Source organism: Epinephelus lanceolatus, chromosome 2 (genome assembly GCF_041903045.1).
Source record: "Epinephelus lanceolatus isolate andai-2023 chromosome 2, ASM4190304v1, whole genome shotgun sequence".
Classification (NCBI taxonomy): domain Eukaryota; kingdom Metazoa; phylum Chordata; class Actinopteri; order Perciformes; family Serranidae; genus Epinephelus; species Epinephelus lanceolatus.
The window spans coordinates 26,766,650-26,781,356 of NC_135735.1; the positions used below are offsets into that span (position 1 = coordinate 26,766,650).

General features: G+C 40.9%; 2 protein-coding genes across 2 annotated transcripts; both read left to right on the plus strand.

The window, feature by feature from the left end:
* The first annotated feature begins 911 nt into the window (after positions 1-911).
* LOC117257735 (uncharacterized) lies at positions 912-7,470 on the plus strand. The gene is made up of 8 exons (XM_033628060.2): positions 912-1,094; positions 2,026-2,129; positions 2,270-2,726; positions 2,816-2,908; positions 4,894-4,930; positions 5,175-5,246; positions 5,329-6,717; positions 6,831-7,470. Exons 1-8 carry the CDS (start codon positions 996-998, stop codon positions 7,112-7,114), a joined length of 2,535 nt encoding a protein of 844 aa, XP_033483951.1. The 5' UTR covers positions 912-995; the 3' UTR covers positions 7,115-7,470.
* A 1,370-nt stretch (positions 7,471-8,840) lies between these two features.
* Positions 8,841-14,281, plus strand: nudt21 (nudix hydrolase 21). The gene is made up of 7 exons (XM_033648897.2): positions 8,841-9,127; positions 10,497-10,697; positions 10,790-10,853; positions 10,944-11,033; positions 11,659-11,734; positions 11,879-11,993; positions 13,848-14,281. Exons 1-7 carry the CDS (start codon positions 9,006-9,008, stop codon positions 13,867-13,869), a joined length of 690 nt encoding a protein of 229 aa, XP_033504788.1. The 5' UTR covers positions 8,841-9,005; the 3' UTR covers positions 13,870-14,281.
* The last annotated feature ends 426 nt before the right edge of the window (positions 14,282-14,707 follow it).

A 14,707-nucleotide genomic window follows, 5' to 3' on the forward strand; every position in this document is an offset into this window, starting at 1 on the left:
ACTTAATTTTCTGCATTTTAGTGATTTTTTTATGCACCAGTTTGTGCCTTCTCTGCGTCAATTTATGGTGTAAATGTCTTTAATTTTGATCCAAAGAAGTCCTCTAACTATTGGGGGTTCTAAATATTGAGGTGGGTGTTTCCCTTGTGTCCCCCCTGCTATCTACGCCTATGGTTCTTTGAATATTTTTCGAGAGAAAATAGAAATTGTGTGGATTAGGTCAGTTAATTAAACAATTACAGTCATAAATCAGCATTGAATGATATGAATAATTCCCTTATCTGCCACTAAAACCAGTGTAAATGATAGATTTATATCAAAGTGTTTCAAACTGGGAATTGAGTTGCTGGGTTTGAATATCAAATATTCAAAAACAGTTCCCATGAAACTCCCTACACACGCCTTCAGGGGTATTAGTAGTATAATTAAGATACATAGAGATTGGTGCTTGTGGGTGTGTGCCTGTGTTTATTTTATGGTTTCTGAGCAAGTCTTACAGCTCATTATCAAGATATCTAACAATCCTCTCAGGACTATTTAGTACAGTTTCCTCTAGTATTGGTGAGACATCTCATTTTGAATTACAGAATTTCAGAGCATCTTTTCCGCATATAAAATAAATTATTAATTTGTTACATAACCAATAGAACATTTTGTTCATTTCAGCTGTTTCCTTTGCAGTCTACTCTTATGCATATACTTGTCATAGGCTTGGATGCAGGGATGAAACAGATGTTAGTGTGGTCACTTTATTCCTCCCTCTCTCTTCCCCTTCTTATTTTATCACCATCTTTTTCTCATGGTTTTCCTCTTGGAGGGGAGGGGGCAGAGAAAGGCAAGGTTCTGTTGTCAGATCTGTCAGTCTAGCCAGCCTGGCCCCTCCCACCTCAGTGGAGGCATTACATACTGCTGCTGCTCATGCTCTTAGCAACGGTGCCTCAGCAACAGAGCCACGGCAACAGAGCTCCACGGCAACAGCGTGCCGTGTCTCCCCAATGGAGCTGCCATTGGGCGGACCAGCGCTCAGGCACTACACCCAGAGCAGACCGAGACCTCACCGACAAAAACTGAACTATCGTCCCAGCAGACCGCAGGTACTGTGAAGAAGGATCAGAGAGGTTTTTGTAAAAATGGAGTGTGAGGGAAAGGTGGTGTGTCTGAGGAGAGAAAATGGAAGGGGGGGAGAGAGGAGAGATGTAATAGGGTACAGAGGGGAGAGGCAGGGGGAAGGGAAGGATGGAGGGGGAGTGCTGTAAAAGATGCCTGGTCCCTGCTTGAATAAGGCAGTCCCATTGTACCGGTCACCGGCTGTTTGATGAACCCACACTTGGTATTTTCTGTGTGTAAGAGCATGATGAGTATGTATGAGAGCGAGTGGTAGTTTGGTCTGAATGTCTTCTCTTTCTCTCACTGAAAAAATCTCCTGCTGTTTGTATTTTTTCAGGGAATTATATCAAAATGTGTGTGATCATCTCCATTTTCCACTGAGCTGATCATGTTGTCACAGAGCTATTAGGCTGTAGACATAGAGTCACTCCCTTGGAGCCAATGGCCAGGGAGACCAAATTCAAGCAATTCCTCTGACAGGATATCATGTATCGGTGACTTCTGCTAAATTTGTGTTCTGCAGTCAACCTCCTGGTTTTTATTGCTACTTGTGTCTACAGATGTTAATATGATCAGGATGATGCAACACTGTATGGTTGCAATTTTGATATCACATTACCTACATTGGCAAAATGAGTTATGTTGCTCTCATTCTGCATGTAAAACCAGTGACGCCCCCCCATTGTACGTTACTGAGCAACTGACTCCCAGGAGGCTGGTTTGTAGCATGACTGGATGAGAGATTCAAACCAAAATACACCTATAGAGGCAGGAGAAACACTAGTGCCAGAGTGTGTGGGTTTTTCAGAGGTGAGGGTTATGTAATGTAAAGTTACATATGATACAAGTTGCTCTTCAACATCAGTTTGTTTGATCTTTGGTGTGAAATGTTTTTCTGTGTATGTGTGTGGAAATCAGGAGACAATAATTGAGAGTGACAATGAAGTCCTTGAGCTCATGGGGAGAGTGGATGAAGGAGTTGAAGAGTTCTTTACTAAGAGAGTACTTCCTACTGATACACTGTGAGTATCAACAGCTGCCTAATTAGCCTCTTTATAGTTCCTTGATACTTAGCTAATCTAGTTCCTAATAATACTTTAATACAAGTAAGCTGGTTGTACACATTATTGGCTTGATATACAGACTATGATCCTTTATGTAGGAAAAAGCAAGATGAGGAATCTGTCACAGTGCACGAAGTGGCTCCTGCCAGCTCTGTCCCTTGTCCACCCCCGACAAAAACACTCAGGAGGAAGCTTGGTGACTTCTTTACACTCAAAAAGAGACGAGGTCTGAAATCAGAAACAAGCCACGAGGGGCGACCCAAAAAGGCCTCCATCGCTGATCTCATTCGTCCGCTCAGGGAGGTCGCCAGAGCGGAGAAAGAAAAAGATAAGGACCGAGTCAAGGAGCACGACAAGGAAAATGAAAAGGAGAAAGCGAAAGAACATCCCGGTGCTGTTACTGGAGAGTCAGCTGTTCAGGAGACACCTGGCGCTCCACTGAGGGGTGAAGCAGTGCCTCCCCGCCGAGCTCTCAGAGAGGGGAAGTCCCAGTCTCTCATTTTGCTGTCAGGATCAGCAGCAGCGGGGACTACCAATGCCCGAAACACTTCAAAGGTGAGTGTTAGTAGAATAAAGTCATATATACAATTATATCAGCAGATAAGTTTTGAAAAGCACTCACTACTTTGTGTTGCTTATTTCAGAAACAATTCGAAGGCCAACATAGCTTTGAACAGAAACTCCATCTCATGCTTCAACGTATTGGAGTTTCTAAAGCCCAGCCTGGAGAGACACAGGTGTGTGAATGTGTATGTCTGAATTAATATATGTGTAGTGTGAGCTTGGGTGCTATCTATGTTTTCTTACCTTCACACTTTCCTGACATTTCATTGGGGTATATGGTAATGTTTGTATTTTTAAAAAAAAAAAAAAAAAAAAGCTGAGCTACTGGTCATAGAAGTCATTGTAGCATGTATGTCATTGTCTAGCCCACAATGCTATGTTTCAAATATGCTATCAGCCTACTTTGACAAGTCTTGCTGGGTTTAAATACTTATGGTCCACACAAGATAGGAAATAAGCGCCCTTCTTGCTGGAGGAGCTGATGACACCTATTGCCACAGCGGATTCGACACATCAGTGGGCTGAACGGGGATGATGTGTTGAAAAAAATCATGTGGCTAATAAACTGCTTTTGTAGTTATGTCAAGATAAAGTTATATGTGGCAATACTCCCAAAAAGGGGCAGAGACATTTTTCTTTTTTACTCATTCTGTTATTGTTATCCCTAGTCTGACTCACCAGATGTAGACTGTGGCTATAAGCCTGCTATTGGGCTGCTGATTTCAGCCACCATTCCCTTCCTGCCGCTATCTGCATCTTACTGTTTCCAAATCCCCTTTGCTACGGTAAGCAACAACAACCTCCAAGCTAACAATATATATACTGGAAATGGCATGTTTTGATCAAGCAGCAACCTCCAGGGCTGAAAAATAAAGCCAACATGGAAGTGCTAAAAACTGCAGTTCCTTGAATGGCCACTGGAGGCTGGCTCCAGAAGTGAGTCAATCTCTATTGACACTAATGTTAATATGCCCATCTTTACTTGCTTAGCTTATTTTCAGCATTCATGACAACTTTATGGTTGGTAAATTTTTATAAAACTCACCTGTTAACATGTTATTAAGGCTTAAAGTTACACATCATTAAAGCCGGGCCACTTTGAGTGAAAGGCTGTTTGCCGATAGTGTCCTCTTCTTCTCAGTCAGATCCACCCCTTGCTCCTTAACATCGCCAGCCTCTCACCCATGTGGTCACTTCTGGCTTCAAAAACCAAGATGGTGACGGCAGAGGTGGCAAACTCAAAGCTTCAAAATGGGAGTCCACAAACCAATAGGTGATATCACAGTTGCTGCATCCATTATTTTTACAGTCCTGTGAATTGTTGTTAAGATCTACAACAAATTTAACAACTCATTAACGCACCTCAGAAAAGCCCAGACTTGATCTTGGAGGACTTCTCTGTCTGCTAGTGATCCATTTTCTGACACGACCACTCGGAGTTGATTAGCCACATCTTTTAACTCTGGTTGCGACAGGCACAAGTGACTGAGTCAAGTTGACTTCACTAATGTAAGGATCCATTCTACTTCACATGCGCTTCTGTAATATTGTCGTAATAATGTTCTGCTAGAGCCACATACAGCCAGCAAATTGTCAGAGGTTTTAACAGATCCAGTGAGTTTTTCCAGAGCTAAAGTACAGTCATGCTTCACCTAGGGTACTGGTTATTGAATTATCTTTGTCTATAAAGATAATTCAATAATTATCGCTGTATCCACCCAGTGCTAAGTGTCGCCTAAGACAATCTTGATTGGTTTTAAGAAACATAAACAAGCCAGAGTGTTTTTTTCCCCCATAGCAGAAAACGAATCTGTGAGTAAAGACCTTTCTCTAGCACTGACACAGTGCTGTGGAGGTAGGTGTGGCTATGTGGTACTACCTTATCCCCACCACTTGCAGTCGGCATCTTTCTCATCTCAGCTGTCTGTTCCACCCGTAGAGACACTCTGGTGGTGTGTGCTGTGTATTACATCAACTCAATACAGCATCTCCCTATCAGTTTAATAGAAAGAGGAGCGTCTGTATTTTTTATGGCATTGAAAATCATATCTTTGGGATTTCTACATACCTGGGTATACTCTAATACCTTGATACCGCCCAAGCCTGGTATACTGTAGGAGTCTTCAGAAGTGTTTAATTGCCTCTTTCATTCTTGTAGAATCCGGAGGGAGAGATGAAAAAAGCAGAATCTGAAGGTAGGTTCCTTTATCTATTTGATGTGTAATATGATTAAACTCCTCTCTGCTCCAGCTTAGCGTTAATGAAGCAGAATTAATCTTTGAAGTTGAGGGGTTTGTATCAAAGGGAGAGACTTTCTAACATGGATCACTACTCCATTACAAAGATGTAATATCTCTTCAGACTGATAAGGCTGCTCTCATCCATTATAGTGACATAATAGTGAATTAATTCCTCTGGTTAATGATCTTTGTGTCTCAGGTACTATCATTGACAGTAAACCTGAGCCACCGCCTACTTTCACAAAACCTCGAACGATGTCTGCATCATCAGGTAAAACACAAACACTGATTCAATCGCTCATATAGTACGTGTATGATAGTAAAATAATTTGCACATTCATTTTTTTCTATAGACACAAGGCATCAAATCCGCCCAAGTGTGTCAGCACACGAGTCAGCTGGGAAACCCGCTTTGCTTCCAAAGCCCGTTCTCAAGCCAGGTCCACCCCCCACAACATCTGGCCGCAACACACCTGAGAACGAGCTAGCCCAAATACAAGAAGGGGAGACAAACACGCCCACTAAACTGAGTCCAACCGCAGCTCCACCTACTCCTGCACTCACTACAACCACCGCTCCTACTGTACCGACAATCTCAAACTCAGTCCCTGACTCAGCTGATTTTACAAGTACTGTACCTCCCTCTGACACAGATATATGCACTGACTCTGTTAACCCCACTGCAGCAGCTACAACACCCACGAATGTTACAGAGCCCGACAGCAAACCGTCTATCTCTGAAGCTAATGTTACTACCACTGAACCACCCACCTCAACCTTAACATCAAGCACCACTACACCCACAGAGCCCCCCACCTCTGTCTTAGTTACTTCCACTTTCTCTGAGTCCATCACTCCAAGCCTCTCTGTCACGTCAAACTCAACAACAATAATCACGCCTTCCATTACCACCTCTGAAACAGTTTCTGCTCCCAGCAATGAAAGCTCTGTTTCCACAACATCAACAAACCTGTCAACTAAATTGACTCTCTCAGAGCCAAATGGTGTTCTCTCAGTCGATGCTGCTCCTGCTGCTGGTGGTGATGCAGCTATTTCTGTCATCACCACCGCTTCTTCACCCTCCACCAGCATATCAGATATGCCGCCAGGCTCATCTGCTGCCACCACTTCAGTTGCTGAAGCTTGTGATGATTCCACTTCAGTCACCTCCACTAGCTCTGCAACTGTAGTTTCATCAGTCACTCAAACAACATCTCCACCTTCTAACACAAGTGATATCGTTACAACTGCAGTTTCACCTGTTGCCTCCATCACTACTGCCTCCACCCTGATCTCTTCTACCCTCCCTCCCACCATCTCCACCTCTCCCACCACCACTACAAGCCCAGCATCCACTGACTGCATGAACTCTATCTCCACTTCCACCATTACTCACCCAGCCACCCCTGGCCCTGCCGATATATCTGTTCCCTCCACCTCCTCCAGTGAAACAAACCCCACAGACACCCCTTCCACCGCCACCAGTTTAAACCGTGCAGATACCACGTCCACCGCCAGTTCAGCTACCACAGCTGCAATTTGCTCGCCACTCATGACTGACTCAGACCCACCTTACACTAACAACGTCAGCACTACCCTCACATCAACTATTGATAACTCAAGTGCTACTTCTCACCATTTGACCAGTCCGGCCCCCTCTAATGATAGTTCAGGCCAAGATAATGATGTGCAGGCATCTCCTGAAGAAAGACCCAGTGTAGAGCCTACAGAAAGGGGCACTGGTAAGTCATGAGATCTGTGAGTATATAATGTATGCTTGTATGTAATTGTCTACTTTAACATGTACACAGATGTATGCTGAATGCCGTGTTTTGTGGATTTCCCCTCTCAACAGCAGATGACGAGCTTGAGATGGTTCATAAGAGCAAGCAAATTGAGGTGGATGAGAGCAAGAAAGTCGTCGACGGTGGGAAGGAGAGCGAGAGTGAAAATGAGAAACCGGCTCTCACTTCTAACAGCGAAGTGATAATGACAGAAGTGAAACCCGAAGAAGACACAATGAAAGCAGAGGTGGGAATGCCTGAACCTGCATCAGGGAAAGATGGTGATCTGCAAAGCAACAAGGAGATGTCAGAGGGTCAAAAACAAGAAGAAACAAAGTCAAAGGGTGAGAAGTAATTCAAAAATAGATAAATGTCTAAAACACGGGACCAACTACTGTGACGGGGGCAGGAGAGACCACAGTAAAGAGTAAAAGAGGGGGGGAGACGATCCATGGCACTTCCTACAGGGACCACCACATTACAGCAGCACACCACAAAGGGTGGGCCACTGGACCAAAGAACTGAGATCCCCTTGGTGTGATGTAATCAACAAATCCAGCAGTGTCTTTGTCCTTTTTTAACTTATGTTTGAATTTTTGCATTGCACGTATGATTATGTACCATAAGACAACTACTGTGGTAAAATACACCATGTTTACAATAGATGGATAAGAGACATAGTTATGACTATTAAATGGAATATTGAATTGACTGAGTCACTCCCTCTGCTTTTTTAATGTGTGATACATAATTTCTAACAATAATTCACGTTATCGGACAAGAAAACTTTAAGTCAAGGTGCACTTGCTTTTTCTGGGGCCCATGGTCTTCCTCAGTTGCCATGGAGATAGCTCAGTTGTTGTCAAAGGTGGTTATATCGTTGTCCCTGATCAAAGTTCATCTGCTGAGGAGGACTATGAAATGCTGTTAAAAGCTCTGGAAAAAGCTAGTAAGCAAGCCTTGAGTTAAGGCGTTTAGCCAAACTACTGTCTCAAAGGTCAATAGTTCAGTTTTATCCTGAAATTAATGTTTGTTTGAAGCTTTCTGGTGTTGAAATGTTAATCCACATCTTGCTTCTCAGCTAAAATAACCTAGATCTACTACATTTGCACCCTGGCACTGAGAATAGCTGATGTCATTACTCCACATGGAAAAGCTGACATGGGTTCATGAGTGGAAAGGAAGTTACTGTATTCCTGGTTTTAGTTGGGTTTAGAGTTACCCGCTCAGAGAGGAAACAGACCTTTAAGTACTTTTTGAGAGAAAAGAAATATGATCGTCATAGAGAAACTGTGTGGATCTGGCCAGTTAATCAAACTATTACAGTAATAAATCAACGTTGAATGATATAAATAATGTTCTATTAGGGAATAAAATCTGATTTATAACTTGATATTGGTAGACTAAAAGTATTTCAAACCTGTCATAAAATAATTTAAAATCACAGGCCATACAGTTGGGAAAGTATAACCCTGGGTGCTAAATGGTATTTCTTCATTTTATTTCTGTTCTTGTAATACAAATGTAAGGTAATTTTCAAATTGGTGCATATGACAAGGTCATATTTTGTTTTACATTACAGCACTGCAGTTTTATCAAAGACACATAAGAGATGTTACACATTAGGCCGTATTACCTCTCGTTATGAAAGCCTTTAGTGCTCCATCACCCTCCCAGGGTTAGATTGCACAGCACAATAAAATTCAAATGCTGAAATTGGGGTAATTAAAGACAATTAACATTTTCACAGCTTGAGTACAGTGGCATTTTAATCAGGCCAAAATGTTCTTTACTTTATAATTTGCAGTTCAAATCAACAACTTAGATACTAATAAGGAGTTACTGTGCATTCCTGTGACAAAGGCTGTAGTACAGAATGTAATGAAGGGGATCATCCTGTCACACAACAGCTGGGGGAGTAAAAGAGTATCCTGGGCTTCATTCACAAAGTGTTTCTTGAATTTGATTTAATTTAATCAGAGAAAAAAAGTGGAAACCATAAAAATGCACTAGCTGATGTTCATCATCCAGACCAGCAGGTGCCGCTGTCGGGGATATCGCCCAGGAAAACGCACGTCACCCGGAAGAGGAGACCGAGGGAAACGTCGGGAGCGAAATTGTTGTGGACTGTCTGCAGAAGTGTTGAGCGTTTATTCTGCTATTGAGATAATCCAGCTACTTACAAACCAACTACCACCCCAGGTACATTTGCAGGAGGGTTTAGCCTCGTCGTGCTCACCTTAGAGATGTCGGTCGTGCCTCCCAGTCGCTCGGCCGCCGGCTGGCCGCGCGGTGGTGCCGTTCAGTTTGGGAACAAATACATCAGCGGGCCTGCGAAACCGCTCACACTGGAGAGGACCATCAACCTGTGAGTTCATGTGCAGCACAAATAATACTTCTATCAAAAATGTGCCCGATAGTTACCGGACACCGACGACTGATAATTAAACCAATGTAACTAGCTCAATTAGCTAACTGTGCAACAATAACTGGGCGCCACACTACAGACAGGCGATACTGGTAACACAACAATGTGTTTCACACAATACATCAGTGCCCATGATGTGGACATACTTTAGACTTAAATGTGGTTACTCCCCAAAATATAAGTCTAAAGTATTACACGGAAATATGATGTTAAAAAACCCCATAAGGGGTGATTATATAATGGGCAAGCATGTAGTTAGACGCTTCCATTGTTAGTTTCATTCAGGGGTCACTTTGTTTGAGGAAATTATCATTTCATTTTTAATTAGGGCTGCAACTAAAAAATAAAAATGCTAGAGCTGAAATAATTGTTGATTAATCAAATAGTCGATTGACAGAAAATTAATTGAACACCTTTTGGCTAGGGATTAATCGTTTAAAGTATTTTTTTTTCTTCAAATTAAATATGCAAAAAATAAGTAAGTAAATAAAATAAACACAGGTTTTAGGTTTTCAAGTGAAAATATCTGCTGTTTTGTTTTTCTAGAATTTTAAGATTAATTTTTTTTGGCTTCATTCAGCAAAAGAAGCCATTTAAATATGCCAAATTTGGCTTTAGGAATTTGTGATACACATTTTAAAAAAATATTTACATTACATTTAATGTACCCAAGGAGTAATAGAGAAAATAATCATCAGATTAATTGTCAGTCTTTTTTAAAAATTTATTTATTTATTTATTTAATTTTATTTATTTGCATATTTGATTCATAAAAAACATAAATATTTCCACATTAGAAGCTGGATCCAAAACCATGGATCAGATTTTAACAAATTGTCACTGATGTTGCTGATCACGGTCACAATGCAGCATGTAAAATCATAAAAAGTTTAATTTAAGACTTAATTATATTAACTATGGCAAAATACTCAATTAAATGTAGTCTCTTATTTAGAGCTGAAACAATTAGTTGTATAGAAAATTGATCTGTAATAATTTAGATAAATCATACATTAAAATTCATCATAGAGCCAAGTATTTGAGTTTTTCTGCCTTTGAAATTTGAGCGTTTGCTTGTTTTATATAAATAGAAATGAATCATCACTGGTTTTTGGACTGTTGGACTTATAAAAGAAGCCATTTAAAGACTCTTGGGCCCTGGGAAATCCACTATTTCCTGACAAAATTGTATTATTACAGTGTTTATCACATCACATATTTACTTTATATAGCGTAAAGGTACAAATCACAGTATAATGATCTCTGGTGATGCTTAATCACTGTTCATGTGTGTGTTTTTGTTTTTCAGATACCCTCTAACCAACTACACATTCGGCACCAAGGAGCCTCTGTATGAGAAGGACAGCTCAGTGGCTGCTCGGTTCCAACGGATGCGGGAAGAGTTTGATAAAATGGGTATGCGGAGGACGGTGGAGGGTGTTCTCATTGTCCATGAACACAGGCTGCCTCACGTCTTACTGCTGCAGCTGGGCACCACTTTCTTCAAACTGTGAGTAGCTGACATTCAGAGGCTCCTGTATGAAGCAGCAGAAATCATTTTTTTACCAAACAGTCGTCTGACGGTGTGCGTCTGTCCTGCAGGCCCGGGGGAGAGCTGAGTCCTGGAGAAGATGAAGTGGAGGGTCTGAAACGCCTGATGACTGAGGTAGCTACAGTACATCACAGCACAGTCTGAGCTTCATGTTGCTGTGATGATTGTGGAGTTGACGTATGTTAACTATTGTTTGGATGTTAGATCCTCGGACGGCAAGACGGCGTGAAGCAGGACTGGGTGATTGATGACTGTATCGGCAACTGGTGGCGCCCCAACTTTGAGCCTCCGCAGGTTATTACACCCCTATGACAATGATGAGTTTTGAGGATTGAATTAACTGAAGGAACACTTAAAATAGATATTGTTATTTCAGATATTTTTAATTCAAAGCAGAGCAGCAGTGTTGAAATGTTTTAGCAGCATATGGTCAGCATCTGTTGTCCCTGCATGTGCAAGTCACTTTGTCCACAAACTCCTGTATAGTTCATTTTCTTCACTTTCTTTAGGTTTTAATGTCCAAAATACATAGCTTTTTAAGAATACTCAGTAATTGAGGACTGGTTGTAATCATACTTATTTTGTATTTCATGCTAACCCAACATTAACATGGGTTTTAAATTCTCAAAGAGAGTAAAAAAAAATGTGGCTGTTGTGTCAGACAAGCAGTGAGTGATTTCATTTCATGCCCACATGCTCCTCGGTGTAGAGTTACTGCACAGTAGAAATAAGTGCGGCACATCAGTTACTGACTTACAACGTACTGCAGATGGCTGCCATTTCCTGCCTCATAAATCCAAAATGAAACATGACAATGCACTCTGAATCCCAGGCTGAAGTCTCTGTGGTCAATCAGTGATGATGTAGTTTGTATCTCTGCGTACTAATGTGAACTGATCTGAAATTGTTTGTCTCGCAGTATCCGTATATTCCAGCTCACATCACCAAACCTAAGGAGCATAAGAAGCTATTCCTGGTTCAATTGCAGGAGAAAGGTCAGTATATCACAATGTAACTTGTGAAATGATTGTATTTTACCAATGCAGTTTAGTAGAAAATAAATGGTAGACGGATGTATAAATAATAGAAGGGAAGACACATGAAAACAAGCACCATAATTATGATTCATGTTTCTACAGCGCTGTTTGCCGTCCCCAAGAACTATAAACTGGTGGCAGCACCGTTGTTTGAACTATATGACAACGCTCCTGGATATGGACCAATCATTTCCAGTCTACCGCAGCTATTGAGCAGGTATTCATTATGTCATATGTAAACAGCCTAAATTGACCTGAAATGCTGTATCGTTCTGTTGATTGTCACTGTGGTGTAATTAAAAACTGAAGGGCTGGAATCAAATATCAAATGAATTGTCTGTCTCAAGAATAAGGTATGTTCAAATTACTCACAAAACCTGTAACTTTTCTAATTTATTAAATTAGTATGTTTTGTTCATGATTGGATAATTATCAATAAATAAAAATTGTATCAACACCAGTCAATACACCGAGAGCACAATGAGTATAAAGACTACTGAAGAGTCTCGGCCTAGTATCCATCCCTCTGAAATGTCTGACGACAGCACTGAAGACTGCACCACAGCTTCTTCTTTATACAGGCTGGGAAGCAAAATGAGATGTGAACTCACAGTTTTTGCAGGTTAAGACTGTACTTACAAAAATAAAATATCCGAGTTGAAGTTGTACAGCCCTTTGATGCACAGATTCAGGTGTGCAGAGATTTTTTTGTTTGATTGTTTTTTTGTTTGTTTTTTTAGTCTTTTGACTTCAGCTTTGCTCAAGATGGGTTTTATTGCAAAGACATGCATTATTATGGCAAGAAAATTATCTAATTGTGCTGAGGTAATCCCTCAGAGCAGGAAATGACACCAGCGGACTCCTTAAACACACAGGGTTTTACCCAGGTTGACATGGTTTTGCAGGACCTAGCAGTGCACGCTTCAGCGAGCTCCGTGAGCTGCAGGAAGACATTTGCCCAGAGGGCTTTCTTCCGGTGAGAGATTTCTCAGGAGAAAAGTCGTGGTTGGGGTTAAAATGGATGGCCCACTAGGCAAACTTCCTCTGTGTCCTCCGTTATTGTCTCAGCCTCGCTCAGCCTTTGCTCTAAGTGCACATTCATGAGTTTTCCACAATGGACTCTGAGTTTAGTAAGTTTTGTGCAAATAATGAGCCCCTCTGGGCGTCTGTTGATGCAAGACACAACACTGATATCAGAATACAGGCTCCCCCCATCTGAGTAATTTTTCGTTGGGCATAATTTAGTTAATCTAAATGTCAGTATATTTTAGCAATTTAGTCGTACATATTTTCCAGTATAACATTATCATGGTCAATTTGAGAATTCATCAGCAGTCAGGTAGAGGTCAATTGAAAATCTGCAGGGAAGTCTAGTCACGTTTGCAGCTGTACCAGCAGAACCAGAGCGAAATAAGTGTATCTTCATAAATCTACGATTACAAGAAGGGTATAGTTCCCTCAGGGTCTTCTGAGGGTGTAATGTCAGGGTTAAGGTAAAGATTAGATCAATAAACAGCTCTTTAGGTTACAGTTATGCAAGTTTGCCCAGCAAGTTGCATTGAAGACCCAGTGTGAGCTGACGAGAACGTGCATCAGGCACACAAGACTCTGTGACGCAGAATGTAAGGCACCGCCTCCTGATAAAACCCCGTGTTTTTAGGGAGTCCCACTCCTGCATGTAGTCTGAAATTTAAGGGTGCCCTGTGGAGCTTTCTTGTGTGTATATGTAACCGTTATTCACCACAACTCATTGTGTGTATCTGTAAAAAATAAATGTGTTAAATGCATTTAATTCCTCATAAAGCATTTGCAAAGCTGGTTTCTTCTTTGAGTATTTTAAATTTCATATTGTCTACATCCATGGTTACTTGCTAACAATGTTCTTGCCTGCCTTTGGTGGCACATTGTTACGACCCACTCATAGAAAAACAGCACTAAAACTCCACAGGTTTCCTTTAACAGAGAAGAGACATTTAAAACATTTAAATGGAAAAGAAAAAAATGCATTGCAGTTATTGAGAAAATCATCTCCTAACACAACAATAACTTATTTAATAATTATCTTTTTTAGGTTCAACTTCATTTACAACTAACTTGAGTGAGCAGAAGTACGTCTGGCTGTCTCTGTGAGTGCAGTCCTGTGTGAGTGAAGATGAGAGACAATATGGAGAAAAAAATACTTCTCACCTTTGGCTCAGCTTTCACAAAAGAAAAGCTTGTCATGTCAGGTATATTGACAGTTCACAGGGGTGTTTGTACAATTACAAGATAACGAAAATGTCATGTGTCTGTTTTTTTTTTTTATCTTGAGAAACTCTGGTTTTGTAGTAAGCAAGTCTGTATTCCAGTGTATTAAGAGTCTAATTTTATGTCCTCTCAGAGGAGGCCAATGTTTGATTAAACAAACAACATCATTGCGTTTCCTGTTGTTTTAACCTGTAACAATGCTGTGTATTTTCTTTTTCTTTTTAATAAAGCGGTCCTTTGAGTATGTTTTTATAAAGTACAAAGAGCAAGTGAGTGGCTGACTGACACCTAAGTTTCAAAGTAAATACAAAGCTCTAATTTTTCTTCAGTTTATCCCAAAATTCAAAACGGAGATGAAGGCACTGGTACATTTTTGAACACAAGAGAAACTAATGAACTAAAGGACACATCACTCTCCATGTGAATCATGGTGTTATGTACTATTGCTCTGTGCGTAGACAGTATCAGAAATATTTCTGATGGAAAAACAAATGCTGATGTTTTATTAGACCTGCCTCACAGATCTTAAGTGTGCACAGCCTTCAAGTGTTGGACAGAAGAATTGATCCAGTGGTTAACTGACTGACTTTGCCTTGACGTTTACCTCACATGCAGCTGAGTGCTGCCACAATAAACTCCGCCAGCCACTTGTTATTGTCTGGGGTTAAAGTTAGATACATGCTG

Bases quoted from the DNA above. Each gene is read 5' to 3' on its own strand.
- LOC117257735 (XM_033628060.2), top strand. From the start codon at position 996: ATGGAGCTGCCATTGGGCGGACCAGCGCTCAGGCACTACACCCAGAGC. The intron at 2,727-2,815 runs GTGAGTGTTAGT...TGCTTATTTCAG, and splicing joins ATGCCCGAAACACTTCAAAG to AAACAATTCGAAGGCCAACA. The intron at 4,931-5,174 runs GTAGGTTCCTTT...TTTGTGTCTCAG, and splicing joins GAAAAAAGCAGAATCTGAAG to GTACTATCATTGACAGTAAA.
- nudt21 (XM_033648897.2), top strand. From the start codon at position 9,006: ATGTCGGTCGTGCCTCCCAGTCGCTCGGCCGCCGGCTGGCCGCGCGGT. The intron at 9,128-10,496 runs GTGAGTTCATGT...TTTGTTTTTCAG, and splicing joins CTGGAGAGGACCATCAACCT to ATACCCTCTAACCAACTACA. The intron at 10,854-10,943 runs GTAGCTACAGTA...TTTGGATGTTAG, and splicing joins TGAAACGCCTGATGACTGAG to ATCCTCGGACGGCAAGACGG.